The 26,133-nt window shown below is 48.6% G+C and overlaps 2 protein-coding genes across 3 annotated transcripts in view; both read right to left on the bottom strand.

Moving 5' to 3' along the window:
• Nucleotides 1–16,353, bottom strand: part of METTL24 (methyltransferase like 24) — a 33,984-nt gene extending 17,631 nt beyond the window's left edge. Inside the window, exons 1-2 of the mRNA XM_084515646.1 lie at nt 16,044–16,353; nt 2,384–2,482 (exon numbers count right to left, since the gene is read on the bottom strand). Of these exons, the coding sequence (XP_084371772.1) occupies nt 2,384–2,482; nt 16,044–16,322 (378 nt within the window). The 5' untranslated portion in view covers nt 16,323–16,353. The remainder of the gene's footprint in view (nt 1–2,383; nt 2,483–16,043) is intronic.
• A 5,143-nt stretch (nt 16,354–21,496) lies between these two features.
• On the bottom strand, nt 21,497–25,636 carry DDO (D-aspartate oxidase). 2 transcript variants are annotated; one of them, XM_084515647.1, is made up of 5 exons: nt 25,513–25,636; nt 24,430–24,622; nt 24,164–24,272; nt 23,840–24,016; nt 21,497–22,652 (listed from the first exon to the last, which is right to left on the bottom strand). In XM_084515647.1, the coding sequence occupies exons 2-5, from the start codon at nt 24,599–24,601 to the stop codon at nt 22,085–22,087; spliced, it is 1,026 nt and encodes a 341-aa protein (XP_084371773.1). In that variant the 5' UTR covers nt 24,602–24,622; nt 25,513–25,636; the 3' UTR covers nt 21,497–22,084. The 2 variants fall into 2 exon arrangements, with proteins under 2 accessions (XP_084371773.1, XP_084371774.1); XM_084515648.1 differs by having other exon boundaries at nt 24,430–24,674; nt 25,513–25,595.
• Nucleotides 25,637–26,133: the final 497 nt, after the last annotated feature.

The raw sequence follows: 26,133 nt of genomic DNA on the forward strand, positions 1-26,133 counted from the left end.
AGAAGAAGGGCTACAGACCCTGCAGGAGCCCTGCTGAGCCATCACAATGAGAAATTGTTCTCTGAACCCAGCACCAACTGTGGCTGCAGGGATGGGAGCTGGCACTGCCAGACAGCCAAAAAAAAAGGTAGAAAAATGCCAATAGAGACAAAATCAGAGGGGAGAATGACAACTGGAATACAGCCTTTGCTGTGGTAGGCAAACTCCACCACGCTCCTCAAAACAAGTAAATAAACCTCTAATTTTTCAAGTTGTTTAAGCTTTGAAAGATCATTCTGCAGAGCATTGCATCCACAGTGCTGCAAGCTGCTCCACCACCTCCCTACTCCTGCTTCGCTCCCGATTCTCATGGAAAATTCATAAAAGCTAATACAGCATCTCCTCATGCTGCTCTCGGGATTTACTAAGTTTTAAGTGCTGATTTGCACTGCACCCCACTACCCATTTGCCTTCCGTCACTTCACAGTCAAGGAATAAATGGCATTGTGATAACAAGCACTAATTTTAAGCTACAGAAGAATAATGTGCTCTCTACAGAAAAATAAAAGATTCTGCAGTGCTGCCACTTAATTGACTCACGGTATTATGAGCAATTCCAACCCTCAGAATTCGGAGCAATTTTAGCGAGCAATAGCTCTTGCTATTAAAATAAAACCCCAAATCACAACACCTGAGCCCTACCTTTAGCACCATCACCCGTCTGTTTACAGACACTGCTGCGCTCAGCTCACATCCTGCTCTGGGCTTCCCCTCGCTGCTGTCATGCAGCACGTGTAAGGTGGTTCTTCTGGTCGCCAGCCACTGGCAAGAAAAAGCTTTCTCTGGCCATACCCTGACCCGCTGACACGGCATCTCCTGCCCCCAGCAGTGAGAGCTGCTCCACGCTGTGGCAGGGAGCTGGACTCCAGCAGAGCGAGTAGCTGACACTTGCTCAGCAAGCAGAGATAACGAGAGCCCATCCTCATCTGCATAAGCAGGATCCCATTTCCAGAAATGCTCCCACTAATCATGGTGTAACCCCATCAGCTGTTAATCCTGGAACAGCTGCCAGGGCAGAAACAAGAGTTTCCCTCATTTTTTTTTGGTTTTCACTTAGGCTTGTCCCCAGGGTCAGTTACTCTGGGATCAAAACTTCTTGATAAGTGTGTCAGAAGCGATAAACTCCCTGCTAATTGATGTCCTTGTGGGTTTTGACGCGACTAGCAGAGTTTAGCAGCATCTGCCACTGTTTATTAAGTCAATGAGATGAGGGACGTTCTCAGCTTAACAGTTTTCCTCAGCCTAAAGTTGTGCACTGTAAAACAAGCAGCCCTACGCACATCTCCTGCTGTGTTGTCTTGCCTCCTGCCCTCTCAGTGCCAGCACCAGGGCAGACAGAGATGCCCTCTGAGTTTCTGAGCATTTAGCCAGAGGTACCATGAGCAGGAGGATAAGTGACTGCTCTGCTGCCCTCCCAGCTACCAAGCTGTAGGCACAGCAGCAGATTTTCAGATACGCTTCAGGTGAGTCTTCTGTCTCAGCCTTGAAAGCACTGCACTGACAAAGAACTTCTTCTGTGGATGGCATTTCAGTGTGCTGCTTTTCAGCGTGAGCAAATGGTGCAGTTAAATCTGCATTCAAGGGCCAATCCCTGATAGACCCAGGTACCTAAAGCACCCACCCCATCAGAACTGTGGGTATCTGGTACCTTTTCCATCCTTTATTACAGGAAATACATGCAGAAATGCTGCTGTGCATGAGGACCCAACAGCCCAATTTTCACATAGGTTGAGCCCTGGAACTATCTGTCAGTGCACGCTGGATTTGGAGATATCACCTTTGTAAAAACACATAAAAATACCAATTCTCCAGGTCATCATCCCCTTTTTCGCCCTCAGGCAGTCAGAGTTCTCTCAGCACTATCTGGAAAATCCATCCAAGCTAGGGACTGATGCATTGCTCTCATTTTACTGTGAACCTCAGATGCATCCTTTTTTAATGAACAGGACCAGGGTTATTGCATTGTTACTGAGAACAGAAGTGGCTAAGCACACAGCCCTCTCACTACAGACTGCTCAGTGTTTTTCTGTCTGAGAAAGAGTGAGAAAGAGACAGCGGCTGGGAGAGGAACCACCGCTGGGATTTCAGCCCTTTTGTACTTCTGTCAGGACACAAATAGGTCTGTAAGTAAAAAGCAAGGCTATAATGCATGTTTTCTACCCTGCATTTTGACCTCGACGTTCACGTTTACCATCACTGCAGCGCTGAGCGACTTTAGAAACAAAGCATATATCCAAAAGCAATTGCAAAAACAGTTTGGTGTGAGATTAATTCCTTGTCTGAGAGGGCACAGCCTGCGTCAGGCAGAACCATTTTCTGAATGGAGGCTGCAACGCAAACCTACCTGAGAAGTGCTAATGTACTTCAGGAACCTCAAGGCCTCAGAGGTCAGGGAAGGAGTTGGACTTGCCCATGGTTGCAGATCAATGTGCCACCTTACGGTCTGCAAAGAAAAAAAATAACACAAAATAAAACAAACCACTTAAAGGAACAGCATTCGTTTCTCAGCACAAGCACAAAGTGCAAGGGCTAATAAATTAAGGAGATTTCCTTTCAAACAGAAAGAGTTTCCTAGGGGCTTGTCTGCACATGAAAGTTATTTCAGAACAAAGTAGGGCTTGAGCTACAGTGAAAGAGCATCTAAGTACGATTTATCATAATCAACTTCAAAAGCAGACGCAGCTAATTCAGCAAAGAGGGTTCTTTATCCAGAATACAAGTGTCAACACAGTTATTCTGGGACACCCAGGTAAGCCTTGGCTTATATAAATGCAGGAAGAAAAACAAACTCTGAATATCTAAACCCCCTAGCAAGACGACTGAAAACAGGGAAATCATTTTTATCTCTGTTGTATTTTCTGCCCATCATATCTCTCTGCTCCGGTGTCCGCTGAAAGAAGGATTTGTACTGCAAAGAGCAATCACCAAAGGAAACTTCTGCAAACAAATCTCTTTCCTTTTTTTTTTTTTTTTTAATTCTAAAAGATTTTAATCTCATTAGAAAAGATAGCTTCCTGCACTCTTTGAGAAAAGCCTCCTTCGCTCCCCACACTTGCCTGACAAGATACACCAGAATCCTTTGTTTTCCCAGAAAAATACCAGCGTGGCTCCCCTACAAATCCTCATTTTCATAACCACGGGGAACTAGCTGCAGTGGATGCTCTCTGTGCTCCCCATGAGGCCCATCAGCTTTGAACCTTGGGGACCCCATCACTTTTCCAAACAACACCTCCCATGCAGACAAAGTGGGACAGAAAAGGTCTTCCAGGCATTTGCTCACACACCAACAGGGCTCTGCGCTCCCATCTGTGGCACCTTCCCCAAATTCTGCCTGCTTTTGTCATGCTAGGAAATGTAGACGTGTTATCTCTTGCCCTCAAGTAGATATAAATACAAGCAGGGTGTTGAGGTGAACTGAATTAAGATCGATTCCTTGCGACTCTTCATCCTCAGGTGGGAGAACTCACTGCTGTGGCTGGGTAGGTAGTTTCACACTTCCCTTTAATCAGTTGTGATTAGCTGGGCTTCCATAATGAGTGTGTTTTCTATAAATTAATTTCAACAGTCAATAAGCTACAAACCGAGCCCCCTGGACATGGTCCTGGGCAAGCAGCTCTGGGTGTCCCTGTTTGAGCAAGGGGTTGGAGCAGATGGCCTCCAGAGTGTCCTTCCCACCTCAGCCCTCCTGCGATGCTGTGAAAAAAAATATTTGGGATTCCTACAGGATTTTATTTCCAAAAAAGCCCTGGAAAACATACAGGGGATAACAATCAACAGGCCTGGGATGGAGTCAGATGACGGAGGGGAGCAGTGGGGAGGCAGCAGCCAGCCCTGCTGGGGACCACGAGCCCATGTGGTGACAGCAGGCATCCTCTGACACCAGGGAGAAAAGCAGAGGGCAAAACCAGAAAGCAAAGGTGATGAAAGAGGACCGTCAGACCAGATGGAGCTTGCCTTGAGCTGATATTATGAACTGGTGTTTCTTCAGCCAGAGTAAACATAGGCTGGAGTGAATGCGAGCCAGGAGGCCTGCATGAGCTTTACTGTTCCTTTAGGGTTTGCTTTGTTTTGTTTTGTTTTTTTGTTTTGTTTTTTTTTTTGTTTGTTTGTTTGTTTGTTTCTGTAAAAGAGATGCTAAAAAAGACATTTGATAACATATTTTCCAGAAATAAACAAAAGCAGCATCTCCCACCCTGAAGCTTGCTGCCCGCGGTAGCAGGGGACCGCTGTATCCTGCCTAGCACAAGGCTGAACACCAGCCAGCCCAAAAAGCTCTGCAGCAGCATGTACCCCAGCACGCTGGCTTCAGACAGCAGCCTGCAAGCAGCTAACACAGCAGGAGGATAGGTGCACGCTCGGGAGGGAGAAGTGTGCAATCTTTCAGACTGAGTCGCAGTACACACGGCTGAGGACCGCTTGCCATGGCAGGAATGCCGCTGTTTCAACAGGCTGGAGAGCTGAAATGAAAATGAAGACTGACAATCATTTTCCAGCAGAAGAAACCCCAGACACCTAAACATCTGTGCCCATTTGTTCTGAGATCTATTGGTATGAGAAGGATCTCATTAAGGAGTGGAATTACAGGGCAGCCATTGTGGGGACAGGGAAGAAAAAGAAAAAAAGAAAAAAAAAAGCCACACTATAATTAATCACATGAATGAGGTTCTTTTTCAGAAGCGTTGGGGTATCAAAGAGCTAACACGGCTTACTCTCAGCTCCTTAAAATGTTAAGGATGACAAACTGTCCTTCCACTGATAGGTCTCCAAAATTTACCAATAAACACACGAAAAGGAGGTTAAAAACACGGTGGCTTAGTAAGTCAGATTCACTACAAAGAAAAGAAAGAGACCAACCTTTTCTATAGCCCTTTATATTTCATAGCACCACACAAATGGTACTTTTGTGACAGAGCTCGGGATTCACGGCAATGCTTTTGAATCGCTTCTCAAATGTCACCTTTGGTCCCTGGCCCCTTCCAACGAAGAAACCCATTTCTACTCGCTAATTAACACATTTAAGGTGGCTGCTCAAACATCTACTGCACACCCATGCTGGGCAGATCAGTGGTTCCAACACAATGAGATCCACAAACGATGAACGGGGATGAAAACAGAGCACGGCTCTTCAATCAGGTTGCCTGCGGGGGGTAACCCGCTGCTTTGGGAAAATCAGGTTTATTCCTGACAAACTCACACTCCTGATTTCCCTACAAGTTCTTGCCCTCTAGATTTTGTACTCTGTCTCCTGATGGTCAGGACTCATCCAACAAGGCACCACGACACCTGAACATGAGGATGTCCTGAATCCATCATATAAAAGATGACACCAGCTGGAAAGTTACAGCACCACTTAAAAATATCCTACTAAATACCCCAAAGTATCTCTATACATCCATCATTTCACTTGTGGGTGCTTCACCTGAAATTAGCACTGTAACAAAAGTCAGTTTTCAGACAGACTTTATCGCAAGCACTGGTCAGAAACCAACTTCAGCAATCCCAGAAGTATAATGGGTATCAAGAAAATGCTACCCAGAGTCATATCTAGGTTTTCAAGAGATGAGCTAACCGGAGAACATAGAAAACCTTAAATCAATGCCATTGCTTTCTTACAAAAGCTAGTATCCATTTGAAGGTCTGACTTTTTTTTCCACATATTTCACACATATGGACTGATGTTTCCTTCAGACCAATTTGGCAGTAGTATGTGGTGACTTTTCCCCACAGACCACTTATTTCTAGTTTTTTTCCTCGCCAGCCATCTGCAATAATCATCTGATAATCCCTTAATGATCCATAGCACACATACGGCACCATTGTCAGAAAAAAAAATCTGAAATTATAATAAAAAGTTTAAATAAGCATGTGCAAAAGGCTCACAATCAGGTGTAAAATTGTAGGTCAACAGAATTTCTGGCTTTTCTAGCATTAGCTTGGGCACAAAAGTGTAAGTCATGAATTTTTTTCCCAGATCAATTGTAAAGTTTCAGTCCAGTAATTCAAACAGCTTCCTTTCCCTTCTGTTTAAATGTGAAAGGGAATTAGTCAAGAACTTTTTTTTTTTTCTTTTTTTGATTAAACCGTGAAACTCTATGTTTTTATATTTGAGGCAGAACCAAATATGAGTGGAAAGCGCTTGTGGCAATAAACTCCATCAATAACCGTAAATATTTGCTAGCCATAGAAACGAATGACATACACATCCTCAGCTTCAGCTGTTCCGGCTCTGCCCTAAATATCGCTATGTTCACCTCCTTTTTGGAGTGTATATCTGAACAGATCTTGCTCTTGGGTGAAATTTTGCAGAATTCTTCTTCTCCTTTTAAAATGCAATGGGTGGGATTCAAATTGCAAAATTTCAGACGTCTACAAAGCAAACGTGTAATGACTGGGTCATGTTCCCGAAGGCTTGAGAAGGATACCCCTGGACATGATGGACACGGCTTGGTCATCTTCTTTGGGCTGCCTGTGGAGCCCTTGAGCATATCATCTTTGTGGGTTTTGGTGGTGCTGTGGTGTTTTTTTCAATTCAAAAGCTCTTTGAATGCTGAAATTATTGTGTGGCAGCCCACCAGAGTACTGCTGTACGCCTTGCAGGGGACACGTGCCCAGCGCGAAGCCTGCTGAGATGCGTGGGAGGCCTTCTGAGGCCGGAGGCAGCCAAACCTGGTACATCGCTCCTCACGCTGCCAACGGAGCAGCTCTTGCAGCAAGTGATCCCTCCTACGTCTGGGTTTGGAGGCAATTAGCTCGTTGACTCCCAGAGAGAGCCAGGAGTGAAGGAACACGAGGACAAGCAGGGCCCAGGCTCCTGCAGGCGGCTGGGAGGCCGGGCTGCGTGACAGGACAGATGAGGCAGACGGGCTCTTTGAGGGTGTGATTCATCTCACTACAGAGCAGACGTCTAAAATAAGGAAGATGAATCACACACTGGAAAGCTCCATTTCTCTCCATTAACTGCAAAAGCAGCCTAGAGGACTGGCTCAGACACCTCGACACCGTAGACATTTAGCTTGGGAGACGAGGAAGCCCAGACCAGAACCTCAAACATGCCACGCTGCACAAAAGCTACACCCTTGTGTTTTATAGGGCCGGGTCTACTCGTCAGCTGCGAGCCCGACCTAATGCTTCACTGCACTTTATTCCTCAGCAGGGCCGAATAACTCCAAATGTTTTACATCTGGAGCAGCAAGATGTGGCACAAGGAAAAAAACTCCACCTCAGAGCAGAGGTGTCAACAGGAAAGAACAAGCACGCCTCAGCCTCAGCACAGACCTCCTTTAGAAAAACCCTGGAGAAAGTTCCCCTTTAGCTAAACATAATCAGCATTACGGAATACAACACACAGAATTACAGCACACACAAGGTTCACAAGAGGTATTGACTACAAAAATTACTACTCCACATCATTAAGGTCAAAGTAGCTGGGCCAAGCACAGGTTCAGTAGGCTGTAACTTAAAATATGGACTTCTACCATGACTCTTATTTGAAGATCTGAGTGAAATAATTTCTAACATGGCTGCTTTTATAGGTATCCCATCTCTACATGTCTGACCTGTTTCTTTTTTTCTTTTAAAATTAGTATTATTTTCTATTTTTCTTTGCTGTTTGGCTTCCTTAAACATGAGTTTTGCACCAAAGAAACCATACTGCAGAGATCTCATTTGAAGCATAAGCTATGGAGAGTGTCACAGGGCAAGCACAGCTGGCATCTGATCTTGTTCATGAGCTTTATGAGGTCTATAATGAACTGGGGGAAAAAAAAATGTACAGGAAAGATTTCTATTTCTCTATTTTAAGCTGACCACGTATGGGGTCCCTCCCTGCCAGACCCCAGTGCTATCAAACTGCCGTGCATTATCCTGAGGTTTGACCACGGAGCATCAGGCTGAGGAACAGAAGTCCTGTGCCAAGACAAGCAAGCAACGTAATTAATGCAGGCTGGTTCTCCCCTGCAGCAAGGCTATTTACCAAATCAAATCCCGCCGATGGAAAGCGGTACTGCGATAAAAATGCTTTCTGCATTAATAAGGGAATGCCTTCAATTTAAATGAGGTTTCGACGTGACTGGCGCTTGAAGAATTTCAATGGCCAGGGGTGTAGAGATGCCTGGATGGGTGTGTTGGATTTGATTGAAGAGGGAAACCCTAGGACGCACCTAGCTCCCAGGCACTGTGCCCAGGGGCCTGGCAGGACCCAGCACGCATGGGGAGAAAAATAAAGGCCACTTGGCACCCCATTAAATGGCAGAATGTACGCCACTTGAGGAATATAACGTGGCTTTGGGGAAGTTAGGAGTCCTTTCCCAAACTAACACAACAGGGCCTGATATGCAGAGGATTTGGGGTAACTGATGCTCTGTTGAATTCAGCGTGAATCCCTGGCTTCAGTAGGTGTTGGGAACCAGCTTGCCAGCCTTAAATTGGCTGCTGTGGACACCCCCTTTTGTAAATCCACCCGTGGGCCTGGACTCTGCTTACTCACCTGCAGCAGCCTGGGTGCAGGCCTGTGGCTTGCAGTAAACACCTGTATCAGAGCTCCAGCCCACACGTTATTTTGTAGATGCTTACGAATTCAGAAAGCGCCGCATCTGATTTATTCTTCATGCAGCACAGCAATTGGGGTTTCTTTGTTCTGGTAAAAAACACTAACAAGTCGGGCAGCAGAATTCCAGCACTATCCAGAGGCTGACAGGGTGATAATTCATCCGATGGAGATAAAACCAGGAGCTAGAACAGACTGAAATTTATGGAGGCAAATTCTCCAAACCGCTTAAGCAGTGTAATACTCAATCAGCTGAATTATTTGCAGTACCTGCTTGCCAACACGTCAGAATAAGAGCCAGAAGCAGACAGAGCAACCACTGGCATTCATTGCCTGTCAAACTTATACTTTTGCTAAGCAGAGTCAAGACCAGGGTTTCAATCAGTGTGCCCACCTGCTTTAAATGAAGTCAAGATTCCTTGGTTGAGAGAATAAGGTAGATGTCATAATCCAAAAAGGGAAAGAAAAAAAAGAAAAAAAAAGAAAGAAAGGGGAAAAAAAAAAAAAAAAAAAAAAAAAAAGCTGTCTTCCCCTAGGTTGGCTTCATCTCAGTATTCAAACCACAGGCTACAACAAACAGAATTCATCAGTAAATACTCAGCTAGCCAGATAAGCCGAGTTTATTTTGTGCAAATTCCAGCACTCTAATCACGATTTACAGATAGGGATGTTTCTGGCAGCCTGTCTGTTGGCTTTGCCTAAGGCTAAGAACCTGCCAAAAAATAAAAAGTGCTTTAAAATAAAATTGCTTCCACGGAAATACGAGTGTTTCACACTTGCACAGCTTTCTCTCTCTTCCAAGTGGAGTGCAAGTGTCTAAAAGGAAATGATCCACCACACTTCTTAGCCCACAGAGCAACCTGAGGCATCAAAAAACCCCTTCACCACCAGCCTGTACTGGTGATATACCCACACCAGGGGCAGATCAGTAGGTCTGTGTAGCCCCAAGCACGCCAGCTCATCCCTGAATCTCATCCAACAAAGAGATACAAAAGGTGCCACAGCCATAAGCAAAACATCAGCTCCAGCAATAAATCACATGAACAGTCCTGCTCCTACTGCTACCAAGGACCTTCTGTGCCTTGGGAAGGGAAGGCGCTATTTCCAACTGAACTTCTGTAAAATCACAAGGGAAGTAAACATTAATTCTTAGCACTGGGTAGACTAAAAGGCTGCAGGACTTTTCTGCTTTGACAGCATAAAACATCTCATCATGTAGAAGTCTTTCAAACAAAGCAAGACTGACCAGCTGCTGGTCAATTATTTCCCTCCTTCTAGAAGAGGAACAAGAACTGGTGTTTAAATGTGAGATTGCACATCGCTGTGGTTTAACCCCGTCAGGCCGCTCAGCCCTTGTGCCGTACCCCGAATTCCCACAGGCATCATAGTGAATAACAACCACGAGATCAAACTACTCACCACGACATCTAACTGAGGAGAAACACAGCAGCCAACTGACACATAATTGCTTCTTAATTTTCTCAAAAGAGTAAGGGAAAATGAACAAGATGCTATTACTTTGCCCTATTCAGGATGAAACAAAGTTCACTTTTATTTTGAGATTTCCAGTGCTGCAGAACATAAACGAGCAAAGTCCAAAAGGAGACACATTGGTATTAACAAATTTTATCATTCCTTTGTTGTTTATCTTTTCTGACAGACTTCTGACTTTGTCAAAACCAAGCGCACCGAGCATCCCCTGTTTCAGCAACATCCCCAGGAGACGTGCTGCCTCACTCCGCAGGCCTCTCCTTGTTAGGCACACCAGGTTTGTCTTCCACACGCCACAATGGGCAGCGTGTTCAATTTCTTTTGCCGGCAGGAGCCCCAGATCAGTCCTGGAAACCATCCAGGATTCAGTCACCGCCAGCAAACCTGCAGCAGTGCACCTGAAGCTGCACCTCAAACTGATCAGGGGGTGGAACCTGAAGCCAGCTCTTGGTTAGCTCTTCCCACAAGCAGCACATAAAACCAGAGGTGTTGCATCTAAAACCCCAGGATCCTCACAAGGGTCCCTCAGATTTGGGTTTTGTGCAGACAAGGCAGCTCTGTGCTCCTGAATTTCAAAGAGCCCCGCAGAGCCATTTTCCTCCCATCTGCAGAGCAGATGGAGAAGACTTGGGTAAGAAACAAGCTCTCTGCACACGTGGGAGCAGCTGCTGGAACTACAACGTTTATCATTACATAAAGAGACAAGGAAAGGTTTATTTACCGGATCTACAAATGTGTCACGGAGGGCGTAAATCACAGGGCTGGTTTTTAAACATTGCAAAAAAATGAAAAAGAAAGGGAAACAAATAAAAGGAGGGCCCCCCGCAGAGCCAGCGAGCTTTCCAGGCCCAGGTCTTGTGATCTTCAGGCCAGAAGACACCACGGACACCCTGTCACCCCCTCCCTGACACCACAGCTCCTCCTCAACCAGCTATGGAAATGCTGGGGTTTGTGAAGTGACTCACATCCACTGCGCGCAGCTCCGGATTGCTGAGCTGCCCTCCAAGACAAACAGATTCCCGAGCTAATATTACAACAGGCGATATGAGGGGCATGCTGTAGATGCCATGAGGATTAGTGGTGGTTTGCACCGCCTCTCTCACCTACGCCTTCGGCCTTTTATCCAGGCTGTGGTGTGAGGGACAGCCATCGCTGGCACGTGCTGGTGTCTCTGGAGCACAAGGCCGCCCCAGGTCCCACCCTGCACCACCCACGTGGATGGAGGCTCTGAGGAGATGTCAAAGCACGTGGAGAAAATCCAGGGGGAGTCGCTGAAGCCTTCCCTTCAGCGTGGCAGAGACGTTTGGCACACCAGCACCTACCTCTGCTGACAGATGGGTCAGTGCTGACGTGAACTGACTGAACGCGCCAGGATGAAACCCTTGCTGGCTCCCAAGTTAAATATTTGCTCCATCCCCACCCTTTTTGGGACCTACAGGCCATGCCCAGAGGTCCTCAGCCACTCACTGCCCAGGCTGGAGGACAGGAAAGCCGGTCACTTCCCTTGGCAGCAGCCCAGTTTGAGCTGAGGACAGCAAATGGGATGGGGTCAGCATGGTTTTCTTCCTCCCTCAGCTACCACAGTCATGAAGGATCCAGTTTCTGTATGAGGCTCACAGACTGCCCAGGTTGGCTCAAGAAAAAGCTGGAACAAGTGTCAAAACAGCCAGTTATGGAACAAATTACCAACAGGAGAATTTGCCACCTCCAACTCTGGGTTATGTCTTTAGATGGGGAAGCTTATATACTCTAAAAACAAATTTTCTGTGCCACAGCTCTCTAAGAAGAGTTATTCTCTATACAGGAGAAAGAAAGTCTGAGTAGGTATTGGAAAGAAACCTGTGTTGTTGGATATAATTACACCTCATACAGCTGTAATGACTTTCTGAAAGATAATATTCCCCAGGCAGTTCTCCAAAATTAACGGAGGACAAACCTATTTCAGGTAACACAAAATGTGGAAGAATCAAGGTTATTCTGGGTGACCATCTACCTCACAGGCCTGCGAGCAATATTGCTGTCAGAAACAAGACGACCACCTCCTCCTGATGGTTTACCACAAACACATTTATTTGGTGGTTGAAATATAGCAAAAAGCCAGCGATGTTCTTCGTCAGAGGCAGCAGGAGGGATCCCTGTGCTCTCCCCGTACCTTCTGGTCCCTCAGCTGCCCCCACGCAGTGGCAGAGCTGCTCCTGAGATGTGATGGTCGGCTGTTGAGAACTGCTTTCAACAAAAGTTTGGTCTTTTCTTCCAAACACAATAACCTCTCCCAGTCTGTGCTATTAGCCTGAACATCTGAGCAAAGACCAAAGCTCCCGCAGCTGTTCCCCAGGTACCGATGGCCCGAAGCAGCCAGATTTGCTGCCTGGTGCAAATCTTACAAGCTTAGCAACTTTGGGGCAGTTTATCCTTGGTGAGAGACCTCCAAGGAAAAAAGTTGTCAAGTAATGCTCCTTCGGGGGCCACTCAGTCAGCACAGGACAATTACGGAGGAGCCTGGTCTCTCCTGTGAGGTATTAAGCCACAGCAACGACCACTTAGAGCCTTTAAAGACCCCATTACCTCTTTTTATTATATTGACGTTGGGTCATTGTTCAGGCTCAACTCCAGACTGGATAATCACACTGCTCACCAGCCTGCTCCGCTAATTTTGGGGCAGGTAAGCGTGGAAGTGACCTCAGGAGGCTGGCTCAGCTCCACCTCCATGCCGGACGTCTCGCCAAAGTTCACACTTGTGCTGAGGGCCCTACCAATTGCTTACCCAACTGGAGAGTTACAAGATTTTCCTAACATCTTGCCCGAAAACGAAGCCAGGTACTTCCTGTCCCTCTTACGGCGGACCTAGGGAGCAATTGGTCATTATGTCCTCCAAAAAGTAACCCCTATCCAAGTCGCATCCAAAGCTTACCAGATTTTTGAAGACTTAACCTGACTTTACCTAAAAATCTGAGTGACCAGATTTTTGAGGACTTTAAAATCAGCGAAAAACAATTAGTCTCTGTCTTTGAAGAACAGAAAATGTAGTTGTTTCCTTCTAGCCTTAAAGAAGGTACGCTTCCAGAAATCCACCTGTGGCTACAGCCTCGTGGCTTGAAGCATTACACCAAGTCCAGCTCCTAATCCAATCCTAGACTGCAAAACCCAGCTAAACCCGTGCAGAAAGCAGGAACCTGAACCTCAGTTTTTAGGAGAGACGCAGTCACAGAGCTTGCCAGCATTGGCAAGGACAACTACAGGAACTTAAAACATCTGCCCAGACTAAAATCTGCTTTTTTTTTTTTTTTTTTCCCCCTGTGCATAACTATACTGCACCATGTAAAACTTTATTTTCCCTCTCCTCCTCCTCCTACATGGAAATAAATCTGCCTGCAAGTCAAATAACTCCAACTTTTCCTAAGCAGACTAATGGAAAAGGCTCCTCCCCGTTTCAGAGCCCAACACGGCTTTTTTACTGCGACCACTGTGATAAGAATTTGCTGTTACTTCAAATTCCAAATGCAATATTTTACTTGGTTGTTGTTGTGTTGTTTTTATGTGTTTGTTTTTTTGTGTTTGTTTTTTTTTTTTTTTACGGTCACTCCCTGCAATAACATTTTAAAACTTGCCCCCTGTGCCTGTGGCATTATGTGGGTGCAGATCTCACCGATGCCTGCCACAAGAGCTGGCACACGTGTCAGACTTTCAATTGCTTACATGTAGCTGGAGTTTTGTTATCTGCTCTGTACATTCCCATACCAATGCCCAACACAAGCAGAGCTCAGAGTCAGTTTATAAACATATTTGGTCATTTTATTATCAACAGCACAGTCCTACGCACTCCCACCAAACTGCAAATGGGATTGCAATCTTCTGTTTGCTTTACATTTGCAGCACATCGTGTGACTCTCCACGTTCTTCAGAAGACCATCAAGAAAGCCAGACATTGACTATTATTTTCCAGCAAGAGCACCAACAGCGCCTTTATTCCCTGTGGCTTTCCACGAGAATTTTTCATACGTGCACCTCAGGTGCTAAGGAACACACAGCCACTTGTAACCTCGGTGGCAAACCCCTTCCATCTGCCATGCAGTCCCTCCATCCACTCAAAGAGATATATCAGTGATCAAGAAAAGCACACGTTTACACCAGCAATCTCCTGCAGGCACAAGGGCCACTTATGGGCGAATCTCCACCTTTCCCACCCAGTCTGGGTCTTTTTTTTCCACCCTTTTGGTGTTGTTGTTTGCTTAACTGCAACTCTGCTTGGGAAATAAATGACAGAGCTCTGCTTCAGGAAACTTTAAAGCGATTCAAAGTAGCCACCAGATAATTTCCCTGTATGTTTTTGCAATTTCTTTTATAAGGCCAGCAAGTAGGATATTCAGCTAGACCTGTGGAAACTTTCTGTTCATCAGCCTTTTCCTTTAATTTAGTGCTGTAAGCTGAAGCAGGGTTGTAATGAAACAAGACTAAGGAAACAGAGCAGGGCTCACCCTACCTGATTTCTTACTGCTGCTGTCCTGCTGGCTCACATATCACAATATATTGCAACAACAAAACCAGCAGTGAAGAAAAATATATCTGAAAGCCTCTGCAGACTCCAGAAACGGACCAACAGTGGTTTATGGACAGAGGGAAGACGCAAAAGCATAGAAAACCCATGGCAAACAACAATCCCAAGCTGGCACAGCACAGCTGGGCTGGCTGCATCCCTCTCCACCAGCACAAACCTGCGCACAGCAGCCAGCTGCTGGCAGCAGTCTGGTGCTGCCACCTCTCTCCAACAGGGCTGGAAGAAGCCGCAGACCGCTGGTGGGAGCAGCCCTGCCTGAAAAGAGCCCTCACCTTGTCCTAGAACAGCCTGAAGTGACCTAGGGAAGGATTTCCTGGCGACAACTCCAAAAATAAGAATAAAAATAAAATGAATCAGTCCTCCTCTTCAAGCTATCGTACCTGATCACCACTTCAACATGGAAAAATGGCAGTATGCAGACCACTTCCCCTACATCTTCATTTACCAACTCTCTCCCCAGACCAGAAATTCCCAGAATTTCACTCCCACTACCTCCACAGCCTTATCTTCACTTCAAGGATTACATTTCCTTAGCCGGGATCAACATGCTCCAGCCAAAGGGCTGAACATGGAGACAACTTTGCGGTCTCAGGCTTCACCAGGCGACCCCACTGTACTCTATACTTCCTAATATTTCTCCCTTGAGTTAATTACTGTGATTCAACTGAAGCCTCATCAGCAATGTGCCAGACACCATGACCCCACAGCAGCGATGCTTCAAGCACCTCACCTGGAAAGGCACAGAAACATGATGTGGGATGCGTGAGCCTCGATGTGAGAGCCTCTCCAACACCACAAAGCACTGGTAGGTCTCCAGTGAGACGAGAGCTCTCTCAGATTGCTAGTTTTCCCCTTCGATTTCCTCAAAAAGATCATGAAATTGGTTTAGGGCATGGTTTACTGTTGTCTCACGTGTCTGATGCTGTGCTGAGCGCGTCTTCAAGAAGCTACCTGAATCCACGTGATTAGCATTTTTTTCCTATGAATGCAAAAATTATCCCTTAATGACAACCGTTCAGAAGCTGGGCTTTAGGAGAACACCGGGTAAGCCGACATGGACCAGAAAAGCCCCAAAACCCGGCACTGAGCGATGCAGACACAGCAGCGAGGTACCATTGCACCACCACAGCTCCCTATGAACAGACGAGGCGAAAGATGAGAAAACCCAAAATTCACACAGTGCAAGCGCTCACTGACCCTCTCTTCTTTCAATAAACTATTAGGGGAACGTGTACAAAGAGCAAAAAGCGGATTTGTACCCAGGATCACCAGGGGACACCTGCCCGGGTGGTGTCCAGAGGGGACCACGAGGTCTCTCCGCCCAGGCGGTGGCCGCACGTCCAACCCCCCGAGCTGCCACAGAGCCACCCCCCGGCTCCTGTCGCGACAGGGCTGCCCTCTCCCGACCCCTACCTTCCTGCGGGGGCCGCCCGGGGGCTGCGGGGGGCAGCAGCCGGGCTCGGCTCCCCGCCGCCGGCCGCTCCGCACGTAGGTGACCCGCCGCCGCCCGGGGGGCTGGGGGGGACCCCTTGGGGGAGCCCGGGGGGGTCCCAACCCCGCAGCCGGCCCCCGGGGCTTCTCCTCCGGGCACCAGGATCGCCTGACGCCCAGCTGGAGGCAGAGGAAGAGAGCAGCCGAGAGCAGGCAGAGGCGGAAAGCCGAGCCCCGCCGCAGCGGCCGCTCCGTGGGCATCGCGGCCCCGCCGCAGGGCTCATGTCGCCGGCCCCATGGGGCAGCGCCGAGTCCCCGCCCCGAGCGGGGCCGGCCGGGGAGGGGCCGCCATGGGCCCTCAGATCCCGGCCCTCAGCCCTCAGCCCTGAGCTCCCAACCCTCAAACCTCACAGCCCGGCCCCTGTGGGTGCCGGTGGGGCAGTGCTGGCAGGGGGAGGCCCGGTGGTAGCGGGCTTGGGGCTGTGGGGAAGAGCCCGCAGCAGCGTGAGGGGAGCGAGCGCCCCGAAGCCGCCCGAAGGTTAAACACTTGAGGGAGCAAAGCTGTGCCAAAGGCTCTGTCAGAGCACAGTCAGATAAATGGGGTCCATCAGGAAAAAAACATCGGGTCTTCCCCATATCTAACATCAAATATCTGCTTCAGTGGAAAGCTCTGAACATCTTCTGGCCTTTGCCAAGCCACAGCCCTAAACAGCGATCTCCTCTGGGTCCCCGCCAGGCTGATCGGCCTCCCTCCGTTCGTGAGGGAGCAATCCTCCTAAAGATCAGTCCGTTTCCTTTATCCTTTACGTTTTAACAAACTGCATTTCTCATGCCTCTCCCCCATCTCCTTTAAACATCGTCTGCCCGTCCCAGATACTGCGGAGGGTTTGTAACCACAGAGAAAAAAGCAACGCTGAAACAAAGATCTCAGGAAACCTCGGGTACCTGGACTAGCACAGGAATCGATGGGACAGAAAAAGTCTTTAAAAATCTGAAATCCCAGCAGTATTCCTGAGTTTTCCTGGCAGCAGAGTGCTAAATTTCTGGAAGGAGGAGGTTTAACACTAATGGGAGTTCATTGCTTCAGTCCTGTCTCTCCTGCTCATAAATGAGATCTCGCCTGGGATGCTGTTGTGTGGCAAAACCTCTCCTGACTCTGGTGAGCTTTCCTACGCACACACACCAGACTTCAGCAGATCACATCCTAGTTCAAAAAAAAAAAACAAAAGTCCATGTGAAGCAAAAGCACACCAGGCTGACAGCACTAAGGGCAGCACCACCTTGCTGGGGTTGGTTGTGGGGCTTATTTAAAGGGGTCAAGGTGAGGCTCTCTGTTTGCTCCAGAGGACCTGCTGCTCCGTGGCCAGCTGAAGCCAGCCAGCTCAAGGAAAAGGTTGATCTTGTGGGTTTGAGAACATCACAGAAGAGGCAACACCCACTGCCATGATTTGTGTTCATCGTCTGGCTCGGCAAAATGCCTGCCCAGACCTCTATGCAGAATTAAAGCCCAGGCAGGAAAAACACCACTGGGAATTTATTGGATTCTCCAAGGGCTGTTAATGGAAGTAAAGCATCTATAAAATGAGAGAATGATTAAAAATGCTCTTTTCTGCTCAGCTTAACAGCCCCATTTGCTCTGAGCCGCATGCCAAAATCTACAGGACAGAGCGAAGGACGACCTTTTTTCCTCTCCTCCCTCCTACACTCCTGGCTCACGCTATGAAAGCTGCAGTGATGTTGGTCCGTGTGCCTGAAAACAGAGAGCTTTTGTGCAGAAACTTCCACAAGGTTGCATTAAAAGCAGCTGCATACAGCCAAGCACGGCGTCCCCCTGCAGAAGACGTGGAGCTGAGCGTGGGGACTCAATCCTGAGCCTGGAGGAGGCAGAGCTCCGAGAAGGCTCTTCGGTAAGAGATGCTCTGCAGCTCTCTGCTGTCCCCAAGCCTTCTCTTTGTTAATTCAGGCCCAATCTTCGTGGCAACTGCAATGAGACTGTTGCCTCCAGCAGCTGTGTTTCTCTCCTAGGAAGGAGCAACAGCGATTTTGCATTCTGAACGAGCAAAACTCTGCCTGCTCTTTGCAGTAAGGGCTGGCAATTTCATTGAACGGTTTCCAGTCTACAAATTGAAAACATGTACTGTTTTTTTTTGTTTGTTTGTTTTTTGTTTTTTTTTTTTTTTTTTAAAAAAGGCATTCCAGTTTACAGGAATTAGGCAGGCATATCTCAAATTCAGTTCAAGTGCTATCGCAGAAAGATTTTTGCGATATGAATTTCTTGTCTGTATTCCCCCTGTATCTCAGTATCACTGTAATCCCAGACAGATGTCCAGTTTTGCTTAAAAATTACCCTGAGTTTCTACTAGAAACTCCATTTTTCTGTATGTTTTACAGATTGCCTTGGTCTTAATCTGGGTGCAGCTTTCTCGATGCAACCAATCTTACAGGCATTTTCGCACTTCTGAGCCTGAGGATGAGTATCTCGCATTAAAACACGTGGTTTGGCAAAAGGATTAATCTATACCGCTCACAGGTCTGCCAAGCACCACAGCTGGGTTAGTAATTATGGCTTTAAGAAGTTACATAAGCCTTTCTACTACGGGCTTTTAATGGGTTTACACAGCGCAGCCCAACAGGAGCGCTTGTGCAGGGGGTGGTCACAGCGCTGGAGTGGCGGAGCAGATGTCGGAGTGTCCAAAATCTGCTCAAGCAGGGACACCCAGAGCTGCTTGCCCAGGACCACGTCCAGGTGGATTTTGAGGATCTCCAAGGAGGAGACCCCACAGCCTCTCTGGGCAACCTGTGCCTGTGCTCTGTCACCTGCACAGTGAAGAAGTGCTGCCTGGTGCTCAGAGGGAGCCTCCTGTGTTCCAGTTTTGCCCACTGCCTCAGGAAATCAAAGGCTTTTTGCTCAGTCTTTGTGCCGGAGTGCTCAATCTTCCACCAAGACAAACAGCAGCAAGATTGCTCTCAGAAACCCAGACAAGAACATTTTCGGGCATGATTATGTATGAGATGCAAGGGAATGAAAAAAAAAAAAAAAAAAGAGAGAAAACATCTGTTCACATGGAGTTTATTGCCATTCACTTAAGAGGCCCATTAAATGCCACAAAAAGCTATTTATCCTTCTGTTTGAGGCAATTACCCTGCTGCACGTCTCCGTGGCAGTTCTCCCCGTGATTGCTGCTGGAAGCCTGGCGTTGTGCAGGCACACGTGCAGCACGGCCAAAAGCCCGGCCACAGCAGAGAACCAGGATGAGAGTTTTCCAGGGCATGGTCAGCGGCTGAAATCCAGCAAGGAGGTGGTTTAGAACAGGGACGTGAGGATGGCAAAAATACCTTGTCCGAAATACCTTGTCCCCTTGTGGGTAATGCACAGGGGAGAGTGAGCGAGTGGCCACCTCAGCACCTGGTTTCTGCTCTCCTCACATTTCTGTTTCCTTGATGCTTTTTTTTTTCTTTTTTTTTCTTTTTTTTTTTTTTTAAGCTCTCCCCATAAGATTTGAGGGCCCTAAATGACCGTTCAGCATCACTTCGTTTGGGCTTTGCGGGTTTGGCTGGGCAGCTGCTCGATCCAACACCTCCCTCTGGTGGAAAACAGGGAATAAAGCAGGATTAAAAAAAAAAAAACCACCGCGCAGCGTTACACAACTCTTTAAAAGAGCTGTGAAAAACATCATCCATCTCGGTCCGGGCCCTGATTTCCCCTGTAATTACTGCATTGACTCCAAACCAAAGGAATTTGAATGTGTCACACTGAAGTTTAGTTTATTTCAAGCTGTACTCGACGAGGAAAAGAATTATAATGAATGGGGAACTCCGATTTTCCCACGTTTTTCAGAAATTTGGCGATTTGTCTTAAATATAGGCAAAAGCCTGCATCAAGACAATGTGTCTTTATGGCTTTGTTTTCACAGAGAAAACCAACAAAACCCCCCTCCTGCAGCAAACTATTATTTTGCGCTCAAGTCCCAAACTCCGCCAGGCAGCCCATCTGCTGTCGGCGAGTCGTAAGGACGGATAAAAACGCCTCGCAATATAATTGTTCCTTTTTCTGTGCCATAATTACGCCTCTGAAGTTCATTACGAGCGTGGCAGATTGGTTGCCATCTGCCGGGAGTGCCTAGTCAGCGGCGACGGGAAGGCTCGGCTCCAGGACGGTCCCGTTAGCTCCACGGGCTTAGGAGCAGCTCAAGGTTGGTGTTGAAACCTAATTATCTCTCCCAGGGATCTGGCACAGCCAGATTTAGAACCAAAACAGAGCTTTGAAAATTGTTTGGATGTCGTCTTCAGCTGGAGCTGAAATGCTCACAGGGGCCACCTCTTCGCTTCAGCTGCTGGCAAGGACCTTGGGTGAGGAGTGGAGACTCAAGGATGCCTGGTGAGATATCACACCGACCCAACAGAAGTACCAGAGACGTTCCAGAAGAAAGACAGTTACTGGTTTATCGTAATACCATGATAAAAAATTACATGGGCAAGAAGCAAAATAAATCACGTCCAAAGGAAGAAATGGAAAATAACTTGAACTCTTTCAAACGAGAAGTAGAAACAGGCAGAGTGAAAAAAGACTTTGAGGAAATCAGTTCCTAGTAGACCAAAAGCTTCCTCTGACCCGCCAGGAGCAGGGGGCTGCCAGAGGGGCTGCAGGTGCCCAGGGAGTGCAGTCAGCAGTTGATCAGGGTATCAAAGGCGTTTGGGAGCAAACAAGCCCTAAGAGAACAGCCAGACAGATCACTTGTCTGCATCCAGCACAGAAAAGCTCAGGGAAATTCCCACAGCACAACCATTTGCTAAGGGGATAACGCAGAGAATCTGCCTCGGATTGAAGGGCCATTAGAGGAGGTTTTAGGCGAAATAGATGAGAGAGATAGCAACAAATTCAGGAGAAGCAGATGTTACTCACTCGTGGGTCTTAAATGAATGCTAAGGCGGGGTTGTTGTGCTGTTAGGGATGGTGTGCAACCTTCTACTTACAGCAGCCACGTCAAAGAGGATGTGACACTGGAGAAGGACCTGGAGAAAGGCAATAAATCTGACTCCCCATGGCAGGCAAGTGGTGAAAGCCATGATAATGAATCAGTTGCAAGGGTGGATGTGGCCTAAAAGGGAAGGATCAGCAGAGCTTTGCAGGAGAGACACAAGGGTGAAGAAGTGCCTCCCTTTATGGAGCCGTGCAATGTCGGGGACTGGCTTAGGCTGATCCCAAGCACTAACTGCCCCGTGATTTAATGGGATGCTGCTCCTTTTGGCAGCTGTCCCCTGTGCAGGGTGACTGTCCCCGTTCCCCACAAACAGCAGGAGCTGGCAGCCACTTCTGAGCCTGGCAGTTACACCACGGCCTTGCTTGGCCCTCTCAGGCCCCTCCGAGTGAGAAAACCCCTTGTTTATGAAAAAAAAAAAAAAAAAAAAAAAACCTACAGAAGTGACCTCTGCTCTGCTATTAGAATTTTATTTATCGGTCAATTTTAAGCGTGCTTTTTGGAAAGATTTTGATTCGTTTTGTAATTGTAAGGACAAAGAACTACCAACACTTTAATAAGCCATTTAAAGTCTAACGAGCAGTTTAATAACTAACAGAGATTCATCTTGCACGTGTCAGTGCTGCTGTTGGGAGGAAGAAAATATCTGTGCCTGAGAGTAATGTCTGCGGTATGTGGAGCAGAGGAGTTGCAAACAAGTGTGAAAGATGCTGTAGTTCACATGGGTTCACACCAGCAACTTCCTCTCAAAGAAATGTCAAGATAAAAGGCGTTTAAAGGTGTTTAACCTGCTCTTAAAATCGAGCTGTCTGGTCGGTGTGCCTGAGTGGCCTAGTATTGCTTTCTGCAGGAGCCAACCCGGAGCGCTGTAACGCAGCTCTAGGCAGCGTTTCCTTTTTATTTTAAATCATAAAGTTTGTCAGCAAGGTGGCAGGAGAGAGGGAAATCCTAGATCAGATTTGGTGCAACAGGAGAGAAGGAGATTTCACCGAATCTGAACCTAGCGCATCCAAACGCCTTTGCAGGCAGATGAACGGTGAAGATTCACAGCTTGGCCCTGCACGAGGAGCCCCGCAGGGCAGCAATGCACTCTCCCACCAGGCGAGTGGCCTCTTTGGCTGTGCCTCTGTGCACCGAAAAGCCACCTGCCCCGTGCCCGTAGTTGTGGACCACCGGGAGCTTGGCTCCTCCCCAGCTCAGGACCTCTCTCTGCAGTCTCACAGCCGACCTGGAGGGCCTGAGGCCCACCTTCACCCTGACACCCTCAGCTCGCTGCAGGGACGGCTCAAGAGAACAACATCTGCTGAAAATATCCCTGGTAGTAGCAGGGTCCGGGGACAGGCTCCAGCTCCCCTTCTCCCGGGTTCCCCCCAGCGTTACGCTGTGTATCCCCGGGTAGATGTAAGTCGAGCCGTCCCCGTCCCGGATGAAGTGTTTCAGCCAAGGAGCGTGCACCTGGAGAACCTGTCCCCTGGTGGGGAGCAGCTCCCGGTCCCCCACGAGCTGCTGGGCTCCGACGCCCGTGCAGTTGACCACGACGTCGTACTCGCTGCGCAGCTCCCACAGGTCTGCAACTTTGCTGGTGCGCAGCTGGACACCGTTTGCTCTCAGCCTGAAAAAACAAACAAAAAAACCCACAGAAGTGAGGTAGAAAGGAACCTCCTAGAATCATGTGTGAGTATTGTACACACTGAGTAGGTGAGATTGCCTCTAACCTACAGAGCAAAACCAAGATGGGACAACAGATGGAATAAAAAATAAAGGAAACCACCTGGGGCTTCTGTTGGTGACTTGATTGATTTGGCCTGATCAAAGCTATTTTTAAAACTTGTTTGGAGAGGAAAAGGTCCAGCAAGTTGATGGGTATTACACAGCAGGGTCTGCCATACAACCCTAGACAGACAGACAGATCCCCATGGACTCAGCAACCCATTTCTGTAATGATCCCAAGCTTTAACAGCAAGCTGAGGGGTGAACAAGGTGCAGATCCAAGGCACACCTCGTGCTCTGGGGACAGGGCTCTGGGTGCAGCGGGATGCTGAAATACCTGGTGAGACCTGGGGAGGTCCCACGCAGCCACCCTGGCTCAGCAAATTGCTGGGAGAGCCCCCGAGCACTGCCCTTGGGATGCTGCCATAAAAAACACACCAATAAAAAGCTGCTGAGAACTCCTGAAGTCAGGCAAGCGAGCAGGAAAAAATTCCTGAGGTCCATTTTTGGAGTGGCAAGGTGGGCACGAAGACAATTTTCCTCGTGGATTGCCAAGAGAAGGGTTTATAAATACAGCTCAGATCCCCGGGGTTTTGAGAATTAGTTACATGTGTTAGCACGTTCTCATTTCTCGTCACCAGGGAGAAGAGAGCGAAAAGGAGCTCGAGCATCTTATTAGACTGCGTCCTTTGAGGAATAAGAGGGCTGTAACAGGAATAAGGCGAGACTGGGTATCACGTGGCAGATCCTCAATGGGTTTAACAACTCGCTCCAGCAGAGGTTTCCGACTCGGTGAGCGATGAAATGTGACACTGTGTGTAGAGGAGAGGGCACGGCCCTGGTGTGGCCCTGGTGGCACTGCTGCACGCCCTGCTGGGCTGCCTGCTGGAGCAAAAATGTTTTCTCTCCTGACCTCAGACCAGTGTGCAGCCTGTCACCTCCTCTCAAGTGCAGACAACCGCTCTCTCACTTCAGAGGCACTCACACGGGCTAAATGCACGCCCCAGCCCTTCTCCAATTTTGCCCAAACCCAACAAGCTCCCCTGGGCCTGGGCTTTTCTCCCCAGTCCCATCCTGCAGCAAACCGACCTCCTCTCCAGCCACAGCAGGTAGGGCGGGCAGTCGCACTTCAGCGTGGTGAAGGCCTGGCCCCATCGGTGCTGAGGGAACTTCTGCAGCTCCGCCGTGGACATGGGTCGAAACCCCAGGACGACGTCAGACCAGAAAGGCACCTCGTCCTTGGGAGGGGTTTTAAAGACCTGCCAGCTGGAAGGACACGGAGAAAAAGCTGCCAAACTTTGTAGCTCTGCCCCGTCGCTGCAATCTCAACGCAAACCCGAGGATTCAGGCGCCTGGGCTGCAGCAAGGAAAGCCTCTGCCTGCTCCAAAGGGTGCCCCCGGGGCTGCTCTTACCCAGAAACCAGGTGGATGCCAGCCTCTGACGCCTCGGCTGAGTTGCTGATGGCAAAAAGGTACGCGAAGGTCTCCTTGAACCACTGCTTCTGCACGTGGATCGGCGTGCCTGCGTGCAAACACAACCAAACACACAGTGAAAATGCAAAGAGGAAAGGCATGCAAGCCAGCACCGAGGAGATAGGAGAGGTGGGGATGCAGGGAGTGGCACTTTTCCTCCCGAATCGCTGGGCGTTGCTGCACCCCGAGCGCCGATTCGCACGCACCTGGGTAAGTGTGCGGGATGAGCATCCCGGCCGCCACGTCGCCCGTCGTGTTGGGGCTGAACTGCTCCGCAAGGACGCTGAGGGGGCAGCTGGGGAAGGCCTCAGAGATGCAGAGCGCGGTGGACAGGCCGACGAGCCCCGCGCCCACCACCGCCACCTTGGGTGCTGCCATCTCCGGGGCGCAGACCCGCACCTACAAGGCGAGGAGCAAGGCACCAGCACCTGCAAGGCTCCCAAACTGAGGACTAGAAAAAGGCAGAGCTGATAAAACCTCCAGATTTAGCTTTAATTAACTTGCTAAATCAATTATTAAAGTTTTCTTTGTCAAGGGGCACCTGCTGGCTCAGGCATCCCGGGGTGGATTCCTGCCAAAAGCTGAGGATGCAGCCAGGGGAGAAGTCTCCTTTGCCTGTGCCTCACATGTTTTTCTGGATCATCTCACAATATCGGCTCTTGGGCGGGATGCTGGCTGAGACAGACCTTTGGTCTTGCTCCCTCTCAGTCCCCTCTCCCCCTCCCTGTGTTCCTGCGGGACTCGCTCACCACTGCCTGCAGAAATCCAGCCTCATGACTGCTCTCCCAGAGCCTTTTCTGGAAAATGGGGCCTGCAGTGATACGAGAGGGGCTGATTTCACATTTCCCTGGGGCTTTCAGCACCTTTGATGCAGGTTTGGGCAAGAAAACTGCAGGATCACGTTTGTTTTCAGGATCCTTGCTCGTAACACTTCACGGCTTCTCTCTTCCCCCTGCGGTTTTCCTGCTTAGGGTTTGCTGTCCCTGCCGCGTGGGAAGGGAGGGGGCTGTTCAGAAAGCACGACTGAGCTGCTGGGCAGATAATGGGCAAAGGGGGACCTAAGGAAACCCAAAATGGTCATTCTTGCAGTCCCGCGGTTGTTTTTAACCCCACTCCCCTCAGACCCAAGTGCTGAAGCGTGCCCTTAGCCCCTGAGGCCTGCGGTGCCTGAGGTGGGCTGGGCGGGCTGCTCGCTCCCTCCCTCTCCCTGCAGAGCAGGCTTTTTGCCTCACACACCGCCCCGCTGACAAAACCCCAAACCCCAAAGAAGCAAAATCAGAGGGAAATACCTGGGGTGGAGAGGCCGGGCTGGCCGGGAGAGCTGCCCCGGCCCCGAGCTGCGTGCGCCAGGCCCAGCGTTGGCTCCCGGCCCGGGCAGCCGCCGAGCTTCGCTCTGCCCCGCAGAGGAGGCTCCCTGCCCCCCCGTCCTGTTTTAAGGACACGTACATAATCTCCAGCCTTTATTTTTCCTGCATTTTTCTTCCTTTGGTGGTGAAAGGAACAGGGAATAAATCTGTGAAAATTATAGCACAGCTTGATTGTTCTGCAAGTTTTGAGAAAATAAAAAAGGGAGTTGTGTAAGGCAGGGAAGGGGGCAGAGGAACAGAGAAGGCTTGCATGGTTAGGGGTGAAAATGTTGATGGCTTGATGTCTGTATCATAAAACATACATTATTTTAAATCACCGATGGGTATGTACAGTTTTGGAGAGGAGCCTTTTGTCTATGGAAATCTCTCCCCCTTCAGATATCAACAGAGGTCGCAGTGCCAGCTAAGATTAAAATTGCCTGTGATTTTCCATCCTGAGATTCTACCTCTAGATGCTTACAGATTTGCCCAACTTAAATGACTTGGATGGAAGTTTTCTGTATCAGATGCTTACACACGGCTGAGCGTTTCAGGGAATTCCCA

This window comes from Aythya ferina (genome assembly GCF_964211825.1).
Source record: "Aythya ferina genome assembly, chromosome: 3".
In the NCBI taxonomy this organism is placed as follows: domain Eukaryota; kingdom Metazoa; phylum Chordata; class Aves; order Anseriformes; family Anatidae; genus Aythya; species Aythya ferina.

Bases quoted from the DNA above. Each gene is read 5' to 3' on its own strand.
- DDO (XM_084515647.1), bottom strand. From the start codon at position 24,601: ATGGCAGCACCCAAGGTGGCGGTGGTGGGCGCGGGGCTCGTCGGCCTG. The intron at 24,273-24,429 runs GTGCGTGCGAAT...GTTTGCACGCAG, and splicing joins CATCCCGCACACTTACCCAG to GCACGCCGATCCACGTGCAG. The intron at 24,017-24,163 runs GTAAGAGCAGCC...GTGTCCTTCCAG, and splicing joins GGCATCCACCTGGTTTCTGG to CTGGCAGGTCTTTAAAACCC.